Here is a 13,121-nt window from a genome sequence, read left to right on the forward strand (position 1 = left end):
AACTAATTTCGTTGAGGTTAATGGATGTAATGTCGGTAACATGGTGTACATGGACTCTTTAACAGTATTTGAAACACTGCCACACAACAGCAAAGGACAGTGACAGCATGGATACAAAGTTGGTTCAGTAACAAGAAACAGCAATGCCATCATTTAAAGCAAGCATGCAGGTACAACAAGCAGTTCGGAGGGCAAGTGTATGTTGGCCTTCATTGCAAGAGAGCTTTAGTACAGGAACAAGGAACTGCAAAATCCTGAACTCCCTCCCTTATAGCATTGTAGATGCACCCGCACCAAATGAACTGCAGTGGTTCAAGAAGGCAACTCACCTTCTAAAGGGTAACTATGGATTTAGGAATGGGCAATAAATGCTGACCCACTCAGTGAAGCCCATATCCCCTGAAGGAATAAAGTTGTACAGGGTCTTGGTAAGACACCATCTGGAACATTGTGTGCAGTTTTGGACTCCTAATGTAAAATATATCCATACTTGCCATCAAGGAAGTTCAGCAAAGATTCACCAAACTGATTCCTGCTTGACAGGTTTGTCAGATGAGGAGAGATTGAGTTGAATAGGCCTGTCATCACCAGAACTTAGAAGAAGTGGTTAGGATCTGAAATGTATTGCATGAGAATGTGTTGGAGGCAAATTCAATCATGGCTGTCATAATAGAATTAGATAATTATCTGATAAGGTATGATATGCAGGGCATAGTTGGGACTTTGTGGACTACTCTTGCAGAACACTAGCACGGACATGAGAGGCTGAATGGCCTCCTTCAGTACCTCATTTTAAGACATTGCATCTAATGTTTCACAATTAAGATTAAATTGACTGTGACTCCTAATTTGTTTCATTAGATGGTGACCTTCTGGGCCAGTTTGCTATTGAGAACTTTGAAAACCAGTGGCGAGTTTACGTAAAGGAAGCTCTGGATCGAGAGGACAAAGAAAAATACATTCTAAATATCACAGCCACTGATGGCAGGTTTCTGGCTGAATCAGCAGTTGAAGTCCTTGTTCAAGATGTTAACGATAACAGCCCACACTGCAAACAGGTAATTATCCTGCAACAAAAAGAATGGCTATGCATCTAACCAAACATTCATCAATGTTATGGTGCTGGAGTAGCAGAAACACTACAGCAATTCCTGGCCATTAATTCCTTCGCACTGTGGAAAACACAACAAAACATTCAAGATTCTTTTAATGAACTTATTTCCTTTTCTAAAATCTGAATCTCCAGATAAATCTGAATCTCCGGATACCATACTGGGAGTTATCTAAGTTCTTTGAGAGAATACAATGGTGTCATTCTTCCCCTAGGACAATGTATCCTGAATTACACCTTTAGCTTCTATACCCATCATATCCTCAACATGCATAAACATTGTGGGATGCATGCATTTGGCACATTACTTATCAATGCTCTGTAGAAAAGTACTATATAATGTTCAGTCTGTCACATGTGTCACTGCTTCCATATGTCTATTTTGTTTTGATATTCGGCTTTCTTTTCACAGCTCACATACACTGAAGTCATTTCAGAAGGTGCGCCTTGGGGTCAGTTCATTTTGAAGGTTTCTGCAACAGACTCAGATGCTGGCATCAATGCTCAGATAACTTACACTCTGCATGGGCCAGGCGCAAACAAGTTTCGACTTGACCCACAGACAGGTAAAGAAATAAACAGTTGGGTTAGAGATTTATATGTAAATAACACAGTAGTATTTAACCATAACAAATGAAAAACTGATATGTAACCCTGCAGCGTAGAGCCTGTAGAGGTTCTCAAGTCGTTAATGAGTGCTGGGCAGACTTTGCACCAGCATTTGCCACAGTAGTATTTAGCAGTGAAGTGTAGGGATGGAAACAGAAAATGCTGAAGGCAAAAACCTTAGTCATACCAGATTGCCTTTCAATATTCCGATAGTTGAACGATGGAATGCTAATGGAGTTGATGATTGTTTTTAGATATTTTCCTTGTCAACTTGTTTAGAGATATTATTGGACACCTCTGGAGCAAGTGGGACTTGAACCTGGGCCTCCTGATCTAGGGGTAGGGGCACTGCCATAAGAGCCCTACTTTTGGTTTTTCAAGTTGTATTTAAATTTATTCTATTGAATTGTGTCAGTTGTCCAGCCGAAATGGGGAGTGATAATGACAGCTGCCCCAAGGCAAGAAGAGAAAAATGCTTGAGAGAGTCTGAGCGAAGTGAAGCCAATTCATACAGTTAACCCTCAGGCAATAAAAAGCATGGTTGTTAAGAAAGATAATCATACTTAGGCTAACTAAAGAGTTTTTTTTTCCAGTTTATCACCAGATGTCTCCATCAGTTTTCTTCCTACTGTCTTTCAATATCATCAAAAGTACAGTTCTGCAGGCAGTGGCAACCCTTTAGTACCTCATCAATGTGGTTACTTTTAATGGACGAGCCTACTCATTCAGGCCAACTGGTCTTTGTAAGCACAGTAACATCAAAGCCGAGCCCAGTCCTGCTCTTATTTGTCAGCCATGGGTGCAGATTTTCAGCAGTGGTACCTAGTTAGTAATGATGAGTGAAGATCCTTCAGTAACCCATGCTCCCTGAGCCCAATTAGAGAACTCCAAAAACCAACCCAGATGTGGTTAGTTAACTTCAACTCACACTGGTGATTAAACCTTGGACTTTCCAGTTTGGCATGTCTCAATTTAGACAGTTGATGAATCACTTGACTGATCAAGGAGGTATTAAGGATTTGAATGGCAGTTTACATTTTAGTAACTCTTGTTTCTATTCTTTGCCTCAGGGGAATTGATGACAGTTGGCACTTTGGACCGTGAGAGTCAAGCTATATATAATCTGGTTGCAAAAGCATCTGACGGGAGTGGCCTATTTTGCGAGGCAGATATAAGCATTATATTACAGGATGTGAATGACAACCCTCCCAAGTTCTCTGCAACTCAGTATGCAGTATCTGTCTTTGATAACACCACTGTCAAGACCCCTGTGGCAGTTGTCCACGCCAGAGATCCTGATTTTCGTAAGTATTCTGTAAAAAGCTACTGTGTGCAGTGGTCTTATTGTAGATTTGGCCAATATGTATGAACCTTCTGTTGTATTGATGTTCAATTAAGGATCTCAAATATACATCTACAACTCATTCTTGATGAAAAATTGTGAGTGATTCATAAAAGAGGTGACTGATTGAGATGGCATTTTCTTTTCTAAATTAGTGTGGCTTCCAACTTGTACTGTACCTGAAGCCACTTAACAGATTGTCCAGCATCTGCTCAGAGAACTGACAAACCCATATTAGAGATGTGCACCATACTTCATAGGTGAGAATTAAAAGACAGGCAAAGATATTAAACAGTTATATTGGGGAATGAGCCTGGCCAGGTGGTCAACGTCTTAGTAGGGGAGCAGCTTGGGAACAGTGATCACAATTCAGTAATCTTTAAGGTGTTGATGGATCAGGATAAGTGTAGATGTCGGGTGAAGGTGCTAAATTGGAGGAAGGCTAATTACAACAATATTAGGCAGGAACTGAAGAATGCAGATTGGAGGCAGATGTTTGAAGGCAAATCAACATCTGGTATGTGGGAGGCTTTCAAGTGTAAGTTGCTGGGAACTCAGGACCGGCACGTTCCTTTAAGGATGATGGATAAGTATGGCAAGTTTAGGGAACCTTGGATAACAAGAAATATTGTGAGCCTAATCAGAAAGAAAAAGAACGCATCTATGAAGGCTAGGAGGCTAGGAACACATGAAGCCAGGGTGGAATACAAGGAAAGTCAAAAGAAACTTAAGCAAGGAGTCAGGAGGACTAAAAGGGGTCATGAAAAAGTCATTGGCCAATAGGATTAAGGAAAATCCCAAGGCGTTTTATACATATATAAAGAGCAAGAGAGTGGCCAGGAAGAGGGTTGACCCACTCAAGGACAGGGAAGGGAATTTGTGTGTGGAGCCAGAGGAAATGGACGAGGTATCAAATGAGTACTTTGTGTCAGTATTCACTGTGGAGAAAGACTTGGTGGATGATGAGTCTGGGGAAGGGTGTGAAGATAGTTTTGGTCATGTTGAGATCAAAAGAGAGGAGATACCGGGGGTCTTGAAAAACATTAACGTAGACAAGTCCCAGGGCTTGATGGGATATCCCCCAAAATACTGAGAGAGGCAAGGGAGGAAATTGCTGGGGCCTTGAGAGAAATCTTTGTATCCTCACTGGCTACAGGAGAGGTCCCAGAGGATTGGAGAATAGCCAAAGTTGTTCCTTTGTTTAAAAAGGGTGGCAAGGATAATCCAGCTAATTACAGGCTGGTGAGCCTTACGTCAGTGGTAGGGAAATTATTGGAGAGGATTCTTCGAGACAGGATTTACTCCCGCTTGGAAATAGGTGGGCATATTAGCAAGAGGAAACATGGTTTTGTGAAGGGGAGGTCATGTCTCACTAACTTGGTTGAGCTTTTGAGGAAGTGACAAAGATGATCAATGAGGGTAGGGCAGTGGATGCTGTCTACATGGACTTCATTGATGCCTTTGACAAGGTCCCTCATGGCAGGCTGATACAGAAGGTAAAGTCGCATGGGGTCAGATGTGAGCTTGCAAGATGGATAAAAAAACTGGCTCGGTCATAGAAGACAGAGGGTAGTAGTGGAAGGGTGCGTTTCTGAATGGAGGGTTGTGACTAAAAGCGTTCTTCAGGGATCAGTGTTGGGACCTTTGCTATATGTAATATATATAAATGATTGGGAGGTAAACATAACTGGTCTGATGAGTAAGTTTGTCGCTGACACAAAAGTTGGTGGAATTGCGGATAGCGATGAAGACTGTCAAAGGATAAAGCAGGATATAGATCGGTCGGTGACTTGGGCCGAGAGATGGCAGATGGAGTTTAATCCAGAGAAATGTGAGGTAATGCATTTCGGAAGGTCTAATCCAGATGGAAAATATACAGTAAATAGCAGAACCCTTAAGAGTACCAGTAGGCAGAGGGATCTGGGTGTACAGGTACACAGGTCACTGAAAGTGGCAACACAGGTGGAGAAGGTAGTCAACAAGGCATATGGCGTGCTTGCCTTCATCGGCTGGGGCATTGAGTTTAAAAATTGGCAGGTAATGTTGCAGCTTTATAGACCTTAGAATATTGTGTTCAATTCTGGTCACCACACTACCAGAAGGATGTGGTGACTTTGGAGAGGGTACAGAAAAGATTTATCAGGAAGTTGCCTGGTATGGAGGGCATTAGCTATGAGGAGAGGTTGGAGAAACTTGGGTTGTTCTCCCTGGAATGACGGACGTTGAGGGGCGACCTGATAGAGGTCTACAAGATTATGAAACGCATGGACAGAGTAGACAGTCAGAAGCTTTTTCCCAGGGTGGAAGAGCCAGTTACTAAGGGCCATGGGTTTAAGGTGCGAGGGGCAAGGTTTAAAGGTGATGTACAAGGCAGGCTTTTTACACAGAGGGTGGTAGGTGCCTGGAACTCACTGCCAGGAGAGGTAATGGAAGCAGATACAATAGTGACTTTTAAAGGGCTTCTTGACAAGTACATGAATAAGATGGGAACAGAGGGATATGGTCCCCAGAAGGGTAGGGAGTTTAGTTATGATGGGCAGCATGTCAGTGCAGGCTTGGAGGGCTGAAGGGCCTGTTCCTGTGCTGTAATTTTCTTTGTTCTTTGTTCTTGTTCTAGATTATCTGAGATAATCTGTTACATCACTTATGATTCCTCATGTTTAAAGTTCACTTTTGCTTCACGTTTTCTAATTTCATTAAAATACTAGCTATTTTACCAATTATTATAAATACCAAAAATATTTCAGTCTTGAAGAAGAATCTGCAGCTGAATTGTACTGCACTGACTAACGAGTTGGGTATTTTGTTTAACATTGCCACGTATAGTTTTCACTGTATTCCAAACTAATATTCATCTCTGTCAAAGCTATGATTTCACATTCAGAGCCAAGTTAGGCTCCAGGTTGAATGTGCAGAGTCTAAACTTGTGTTTAACCAAATTGCCTTCAAAGCTCATGTTCCATTGAGCTCAGTTTGAGTTCTTCAGTGTCTTTATAGCCCCCGGGATTGCTGGAGGTGTGATGTTATTTCCCTAACTGCAAAACTCATAACAGATCATCTATCAGACCCAAAATTCTGCAAGATTTACAACTTGTAGGAAGATTCAGTGTGCAGAAAGGTGTGGACGAAGGGTTTATTATACGGGGTAAGGATTCAGTGTCTCATTCTGTATGATGAAATGGAGTTAATGTTCTTCCAATACAATGTGCAGATATTGAAGACTTTTCTCTTGGAATGGGTATGTATACCAAGGGTTAAAATTGAATCAGAGATAGTAGGAACTGCAGATGCTGGAGAATCCGAGACAACAAGGTGCAGAGCTGGATGAACACAGCAGGCTAAGCAGCATCATAGGAGCAGAAAGGCTGACGTTTTGGGCCTAGACCCTTCATCAGAAATGGGGGAGGGGAAGGGGGTTCTGAAATAAATAGGGAGAGAGGGGGAGGCGGATAGAAGATGGATAGGGGAGAGGATAGGTGGAGAGGAAACAAACAGTTCCGGAGGGAGGAGGGTCACTTCTTCTTCCGGAGGGAGGAGGGTAACTTCTTTGTTTGTTTCCTCTCCACCTGTGTTCATCCAGCTCTGCATCTTGTTGTCTCATCTATACCAAGGGGTTAGTTCTTCCCCAGACTATGTTAATATATGTGTATGTTAATTGAGCCATGAAATGGGTTTGCAGATATGGTCTTCGTTAGTACATGACTATGGTGCAGAGTTCCAGCAAGTCACTTTAGGTGGACTGCCTACCCTTTCATTGAAGGGTTGCAGAGATTGAGTCTGTATCATGGGAGAGATTCTGAAGCTGTCCACCATCTGCCGGGTTTAAACTTTGTGCTAGCTGATAACCATGATCGTTCTTTCCTAATCTTGTTTTCCCCATCAATAGGTCTCAATGCAGAGGTCACATATTCCTTAGTGGACTCAGCAAATGAATATTTCTCCATTGATGAGCTCTCAGGTGTAATATATCTGGCAAAGTCTTTATACAAGGAGCAGCAGAAAACTTTTAACCTGATGGTTCAGGCCACAGACCATGGCCTTCCACAGAGACTCTCTTCCTTTGTCAATGTGGTGGTTTCAGTCATTGGCATTGAAGAATTCATCCCGGTCTTTGTACAAAAGGAGTACATTGCCAGCATCCCAGAGAATGTGAGCAAAGGGACGGAGATACTGAGTGTGTCAGCACTAACACAAGACGCCACTGATGATGCACAGATCCTTTACAATATCACAAATGGCAATGACCATGGCAAGTTTCTCATTGATTCCAAAACAGGTAAAATTAAGTGTTTTAAATCTATTTTGTTCTGAAAACAACTGATTTAATACTGCAATATTTGCTGGGCACATACAACGTGGTTGCTGTTAGTTTCACTATTTTATTTCATTATTGTACAAGAGATACCAGTAAATGAAGGACTTACCGATATATGGTCATGCTATGGAAAATTAAATAAGTAGTAGCTTGCACTGTATGAGGTACACAGGAGAGCACTGTGCCACACAGAGTGAATGGACTGGTATAGGGTAAGAGGATTACCATTGTACCACAGGGTATTTATGCATATTTAAGCAGTTCACGTTACAAGGACATTGGATATTTTCACATCTAATATCAGTATACGAGGCCAACTTTAGACAAGAACTTGCTCACTTGAGCCAGAACATGTTGTGAAGCCAGGAGCTGGGCTAGTGTTCAAACTAACTCTAATAATACTTAATGCTAACCAAAAGTATTTTTGTTTGGAAGCACAGCATGTCCAACACATAACTAAAATGCACAGGTCTTTACTGCATCAGTAGTAGTATGCTTGATTTTAAATGTGGCTAGTAACTAGTAAAATTCAATGGTAAGATTGGGCTACACTGAGTAAGGTCCTGAGCAGACATTTGCTGGATCATCAGAACTGTCTTTAAAATGAGATGTTAAACTGAAGCTTTGTCAGCCTGTACAAGTATTGAAGATTACCCCTTAACTCTTGTTGGAGAAAGGTAATGAGTTGCCATGGTACATTTTTTCTTCAACCCAAAGGTAGATAAGTTGATTCATCTCATTGTTGCTTGTGAGAGGTGCTGTGTTTAAAATGGGTGCTGCGTTCACTTACATAGATTAGTGTTTGCACATCAACATAAATCATTAGCCTGGATTTCAGCCACGATCTCATTGAATGGTGGAGCAGACCTGATGGGCTGAACAGCCTACTTCTGTTCCCATGTCTTATGGTCTTATTTCCATAGGATATCATAGAATCCTTACTGTGTGGAAACAGGCCAATTGGCCCAACAAGTCCACACTGCCCCTCCAAAGAGCATCCCACCCAGACACATCCCCCTACCCTTTCCCCATAACCCTACATTTCCCATGGCTAATCCACCTAATTTACACATCTGGACACTACCGGCAATTTAGCATGGCCAATCCACCTAACCTGCATAACTTTGGACTCTGCGAGGAAACCGGATCATCTGGAGGAAACCCACGCAGACACGGGGAGAATGTGCAAACTTCACACAAACAGTTGCTCAAGGGTGGAACCGAACCCGGGTCCCTGGTGCTGTGAGGCAGCAGTGCTAACCACTGAGCCACCATGCTGCTGGACAGTCCTTGATTTTGCATTATTGGGAGTTGCTCATGGGGACTCTGAGAAGTCCCTATCATAGCAGGCTCCAAAAGAGTTTCCTGGGAAATTTAAAGATTTTGCTGGGCAATTCCCCTCTGCCAGGAACCCTCTGAAAATTTAAATTGGAGAATTGAAAGGTTTCCGATGAAATTAAGTTAGTAGTTACTCAGGAAATCTCAGGCTCTTGAGCAACTATTCAACTGACCCTGTACATAACTTACACAACCCCAGTTACACCTCCTCAGATCCCTTACACACACACACACACACACACATACACACACACACACACTCCCTGGGACCTTCCCTTGCTGCCAGATTCGACCACCACCCCCTCCACCACTGCTGGGCTCTTCCGTTCTTACACCAGACCTGAGCCAACCCAATCTGCCCGCCCACAGCCAGAACAGAGCATACACAACCAATTTCGTGCCCCCACCAACTGAACCTGAGCCCTCTTCATCCAAACTTTCAACACCGGACCCGACCCAGATCCCTATCACTCAAGTTTGACCACCAACGCCACCCCGCGCCCACCTTCCCCCAAACCAAGAACCCCTGCCAAACTTGATTTCTGTCATTTGGCACCCTACCCTGCCAGCACTCAAACATCACCTTTTACATTTCACTGCACAGCAGCTGATTGCTGAGGGATAGGTTCATGGTTTGCCTTGCTCTGACACTTCTGCACTAGGAGGGAACTGTCAGAATGGAAGTACGGCTCTGCATTTCTGCAGGACCCCTGATCAGAACCTCCTCACAGAAAATGTGGAGCTAGTTACTTTGCAAAGAAGATGGGCCAGAGGGGCAATCTGGTGAGATAGTCACCCCTCAGAAAATCCGGTCTATTATACCTGGAGTGGATTGAGAGGCATGTAATGGCTTTTCTACATGTTAAACTTCTTGTTTTGTTTGTTACGGACAGGCAGTGAGAAAACGGTTGAAATAGCTTTGAAATGATATCCATTTAAGTTAATCAGTTTACAAAAACAATGACCAATTCTGTGTTTAGGGGCCTTGTATGTGAATGGGAGCCTGGATTATGAATTCTGCCATGAGTATTACCTGTCAGTTGAAGGCAATAGGAAAGGAACGCCACTGTTCAGTGACAGCACAATGGTGATCCTCAATGTCACAGACGTTAATGACAACGCACCCAAGTTCAGCCACAGTGTGTACAGTGCTGAAATCAGTGAGGATGCTTTACGTGAGGAGTTGGTTCTTAAAGTAAGTAAAAAAAAACCTTCTGTTTTCATTATCATTTAAATACAAATCAGACTGGGAAATAAAAGCAAAATTGCTATTGAAAAAGATTATCAATTATATAGCTGCACAGTTCAGTCTCTCTCCTCACCTGCTATAAGTACTACAACATGAGTTTATAAGATCTGACTGAAAACCCATAAAACTATGAAATAAAAACAGAAAGTGCTGGAGAAACTCTGGCAACATCTGCGGAGACAAAAATAGAGTGAATGTTTCAAGTCCAGAATGACTCTCCTTCAGAATTCAACTGACTATAAAACTGTCTGTATCCACTCCTGTACAGAGGTCAAGTGCCAAACTTTTAGGGTGATAGTGAGGTAAAGGTATTTCTTCTGCAAAATAAAATGATTTCTTCATTCCAAATGGGAGGCAATGGGCCAAGTGGTATTATTGCTAGATTATCAATCCAGAGACCCAGATAATGTTCTGGAGTTCAAATCCTGCCATAGGAGATGGTGAAATTTGAATTCCATACAAATCTGGAATCAAGACTCTCATGATTTTTGACCCAGCCATTGGAGGAAAACCTGTTTGGTTCACTAATGTACATTAGGGAAGGAAACAGCCATCCTTACCTGGTGTATATGTGACTATATGTGACTCCCAGCAACACAGTAATATGGTTGCCTCTTAACTGCTCTCTGAGCCATGGGTGCTTGATCTGAGCTCGAATTTGACTCCCAAACAGCGTCTGTTGTTAGGATTAAAGATTGTTCTTGAATTATCATTTATCAGTTCAATAAGGTGAGATAGGACTTTCTACCTCATGTTGTTCTCTTCCTCTCTCTACATTTCCATTAGGTAACAGCTACCGACAAAGATGGACCACTAAACAACCTGATCCATTACTCAATATTGGATGGTGATCCCTACCAGCATTTTAGAATAAACTCGAAGAATGGGGAGATTTTGTTATCACAGCACCTTGATAGGGAAGAGGTAAATAGAAAATATGTCACCGAAAGCCAGGAAAGTACAGTAGATGAACCATTGTCCTTCCCAGAGGACAGTAGCATTGCCCTGTCAGGGTGATTGAGTGGCACGCTGATTAACAACATAGGCGTTGGGTGGCACAATGGACAAGTGTATTTCTCTTCCTGGTGAGACTTGCCAGAGCATTTGATGAGAAAATTCTTCTTCCAGCTGTAAAACCTGACATCAAATTATTATCAAAAAGAAATTATACCAGTCGTCTTTTGGCAAATTCAGTCAGAAACAGTGGTAGGAAGTCCCTGGACTTCCGATGTCAGAAATCATGTTTACTGTGCAACAGACTTTGTTCAAAGGTTCAGAATGAGTTTGCAAATCACAGCTGGATAACATTTCCAGACTCCACTGGTTATAAAAAGACTTCATCCTGAAAATTGCTGTAAAATAGTATTGGCAATAGTTGGGATCTGTTAAAGTTGTCGAAGAAAATGTGCGTCAATTGCCCAAAATTAGCCACACTACAGGCTGCTTTGCAGCAGTGTCCAAGATACCAGGAAATTTTGTTTAAGACCTTGTTGAAGGCATACCATGTTTGTCGCTGTCGCGGACAGTGAATGTGAACTTTAACATGTGGCTTCCACATTCATAAGGCAGTAGATCACAGAATCCCTACAGAGTGGAAGCAGGCCATTCGACCCATCAAGTCCACACCAACCCTCCAAAGAGCATCCTTCCCTAACCCACCCCCATCTCTGTAACCCTGCATTTCCCATGGCTAACCCACCTAGCCTGAATATCCTTAGATACCGTGGGCAATTTAGCCTGGCCAATCCACCTAATGTGCACATCTTTGGACTGTGGGAGGAAATCAGACCACACGGAAGAAACCTGTGCAGACACAGGGAGAATTTATAAGCCCCACACAGACAGCCACCCGAGGCTGGAATTGAAGCCAGGCCCCTGGCACTGTGAGGCAGCAGTGCTAACCACTGAGCCACCATGCCACCCCTACCTACTTTTGGAAATAATATTAGTAGAATAATATATATGTTGTTCATCAGGAGAGCTTGCTTATATTTGATCAAAGGATTCTTAATTGTGCACATTTGATTCTGGCAGCCCTCCAATGCTTCATCACCTGGGAAGAGACAGGTTAATTGACCACTGGAAATATCAAAGCCTATCCTAACTTGCACCTGAAGAATGTTCATAAAGTAACACTTGCCAACCATTGACATCAAAAAAGGATCAGGACTTTTCCCCTCCCTAGCCCAAGGTTGCTCGGGCCAATTTTATCCCCAGTCCCTCCTGCACTGTTAGCTCAGAGAACAGAGCACAGACTAAGAAAAACATGGGACCTCCCTATTATAAATGATAAATTACAACATCACTAGAATACATTCACCCAGTGAAGCCCAAATAGTATATATTTTACCTGCTGTAACTTGCGCAGAGTCATAATAAAGCAATATAATATTTGAAGTTTACATTGTTACAAATGTAAAAAGCTCTGTGACCATCACTGTCTCTTCTCCAGATACCCAGTTATTCCTTGACAATCCAGGCTACAGACAATGGCAAGCCTCCACTATTTAGTCACACTGCAGTCAACATCCAAGTGTTAGATGTGAATGACAATCCACCAATGTTCTTTCAGTTCAATTACAGTGTGGTTATTCAGGTAAGTGTGAATAGATTTCAGCCATGACCTTACTGAAGGAAGTACACAAATGTTTTACTGCAAACAAGTCACTCATAATAATAACTTGTGTTTCAATGACACCTTTAGTGTAGCAAAGAATTCCAGAGAACTTCATAGAAGCATTAACAAACGAAACCTTCTCACATATGTAAGTATTAGGGCAAGTGACTGAAAACTTGAACAAAGGGATAGGTTTTCAGGAGCATCTTAAAGAAGAAGACAGAGCTGGAGAAGCAGTAAAGGAATTCCAGAGTTTAGACCCTAGATAACTGAAGGCATGGTTGAATAAAATCAGGGATGTTTAAGAGGACACAAATGCAGAATTCTCAGAGGGTTGTAGGACTGCAAGAGGTCATAGCTGGTGGGAGTGGGGGCAGGGAAGTATTTGTAAACAAGCAAAAGATTTAAATTTGAGATATTTCTGAACCAGGAGCCAATGTCGGTCATCACATTGTTTTATTTGATCCGGCTGTTATTGGGTATGGTACAGCTTTCCAGTTTTAAAATGTGTTAGCACAGGAAGCTACGGATTGGCATGAA

At 42.3% G+C, this 13,121-nt stretch overlaps 1 protein-coding gene across 1 annotated transcript in view; it reads left to right on the top strand.

Annotated features, from left to right (window-relative positions):
- The window catches only part of fat2 (FAT atypical cadherin 2), a 101,217-nt gene that overhangs the window by 64,148 nt on the left and 23,948 nt on the right, over window positions 1–13,121 (top strand). The window contains exons 10-16 of the mRNA XM_020511574.2: window positions 862–1,058; window positions 1,524–1,677; window positions 2,791–3,024; window positions 6,949–7,338; window positions 9,696–9,910; window positions 10,751–10,888; window positions 12,417–12,560. Of these exons, the coding sequence (XP_020367163.2) occupies window positions 862–1,058; window positions 1,524–1,677; window positions 2,791–3,024; window positions 6,949–7,338; window positions 9,696–9,910; window positions 10,751–10,888; window positions 12,417–12,560 (1,472 nt within the window). The remainder of the gene's footprint in view (window positions 1–861; window positions 1,059–1,523; window positions 1,678–2,790; window positions 3,025–6,948; window positions 7,339–9,695; window positions 9,911–10,750; window positions 10,889–12,416; window positions 12,561–13,121) is intronic.

Source organism: Rhincodon typus, chromosome 12 (assembly GCF_021869965.1).
Source record: "Rhincodon typus isolate 14 chromosome 12, sRhiTyp1.1, whole genome shotgun sequence".
Taxonomy (NCBI): Eukaryota; Metazoa; Chordata; class Chondrichthyes; order Orectolobiformes; family Rhincodontidae; genus Rhincodon; species Rhincodon typus.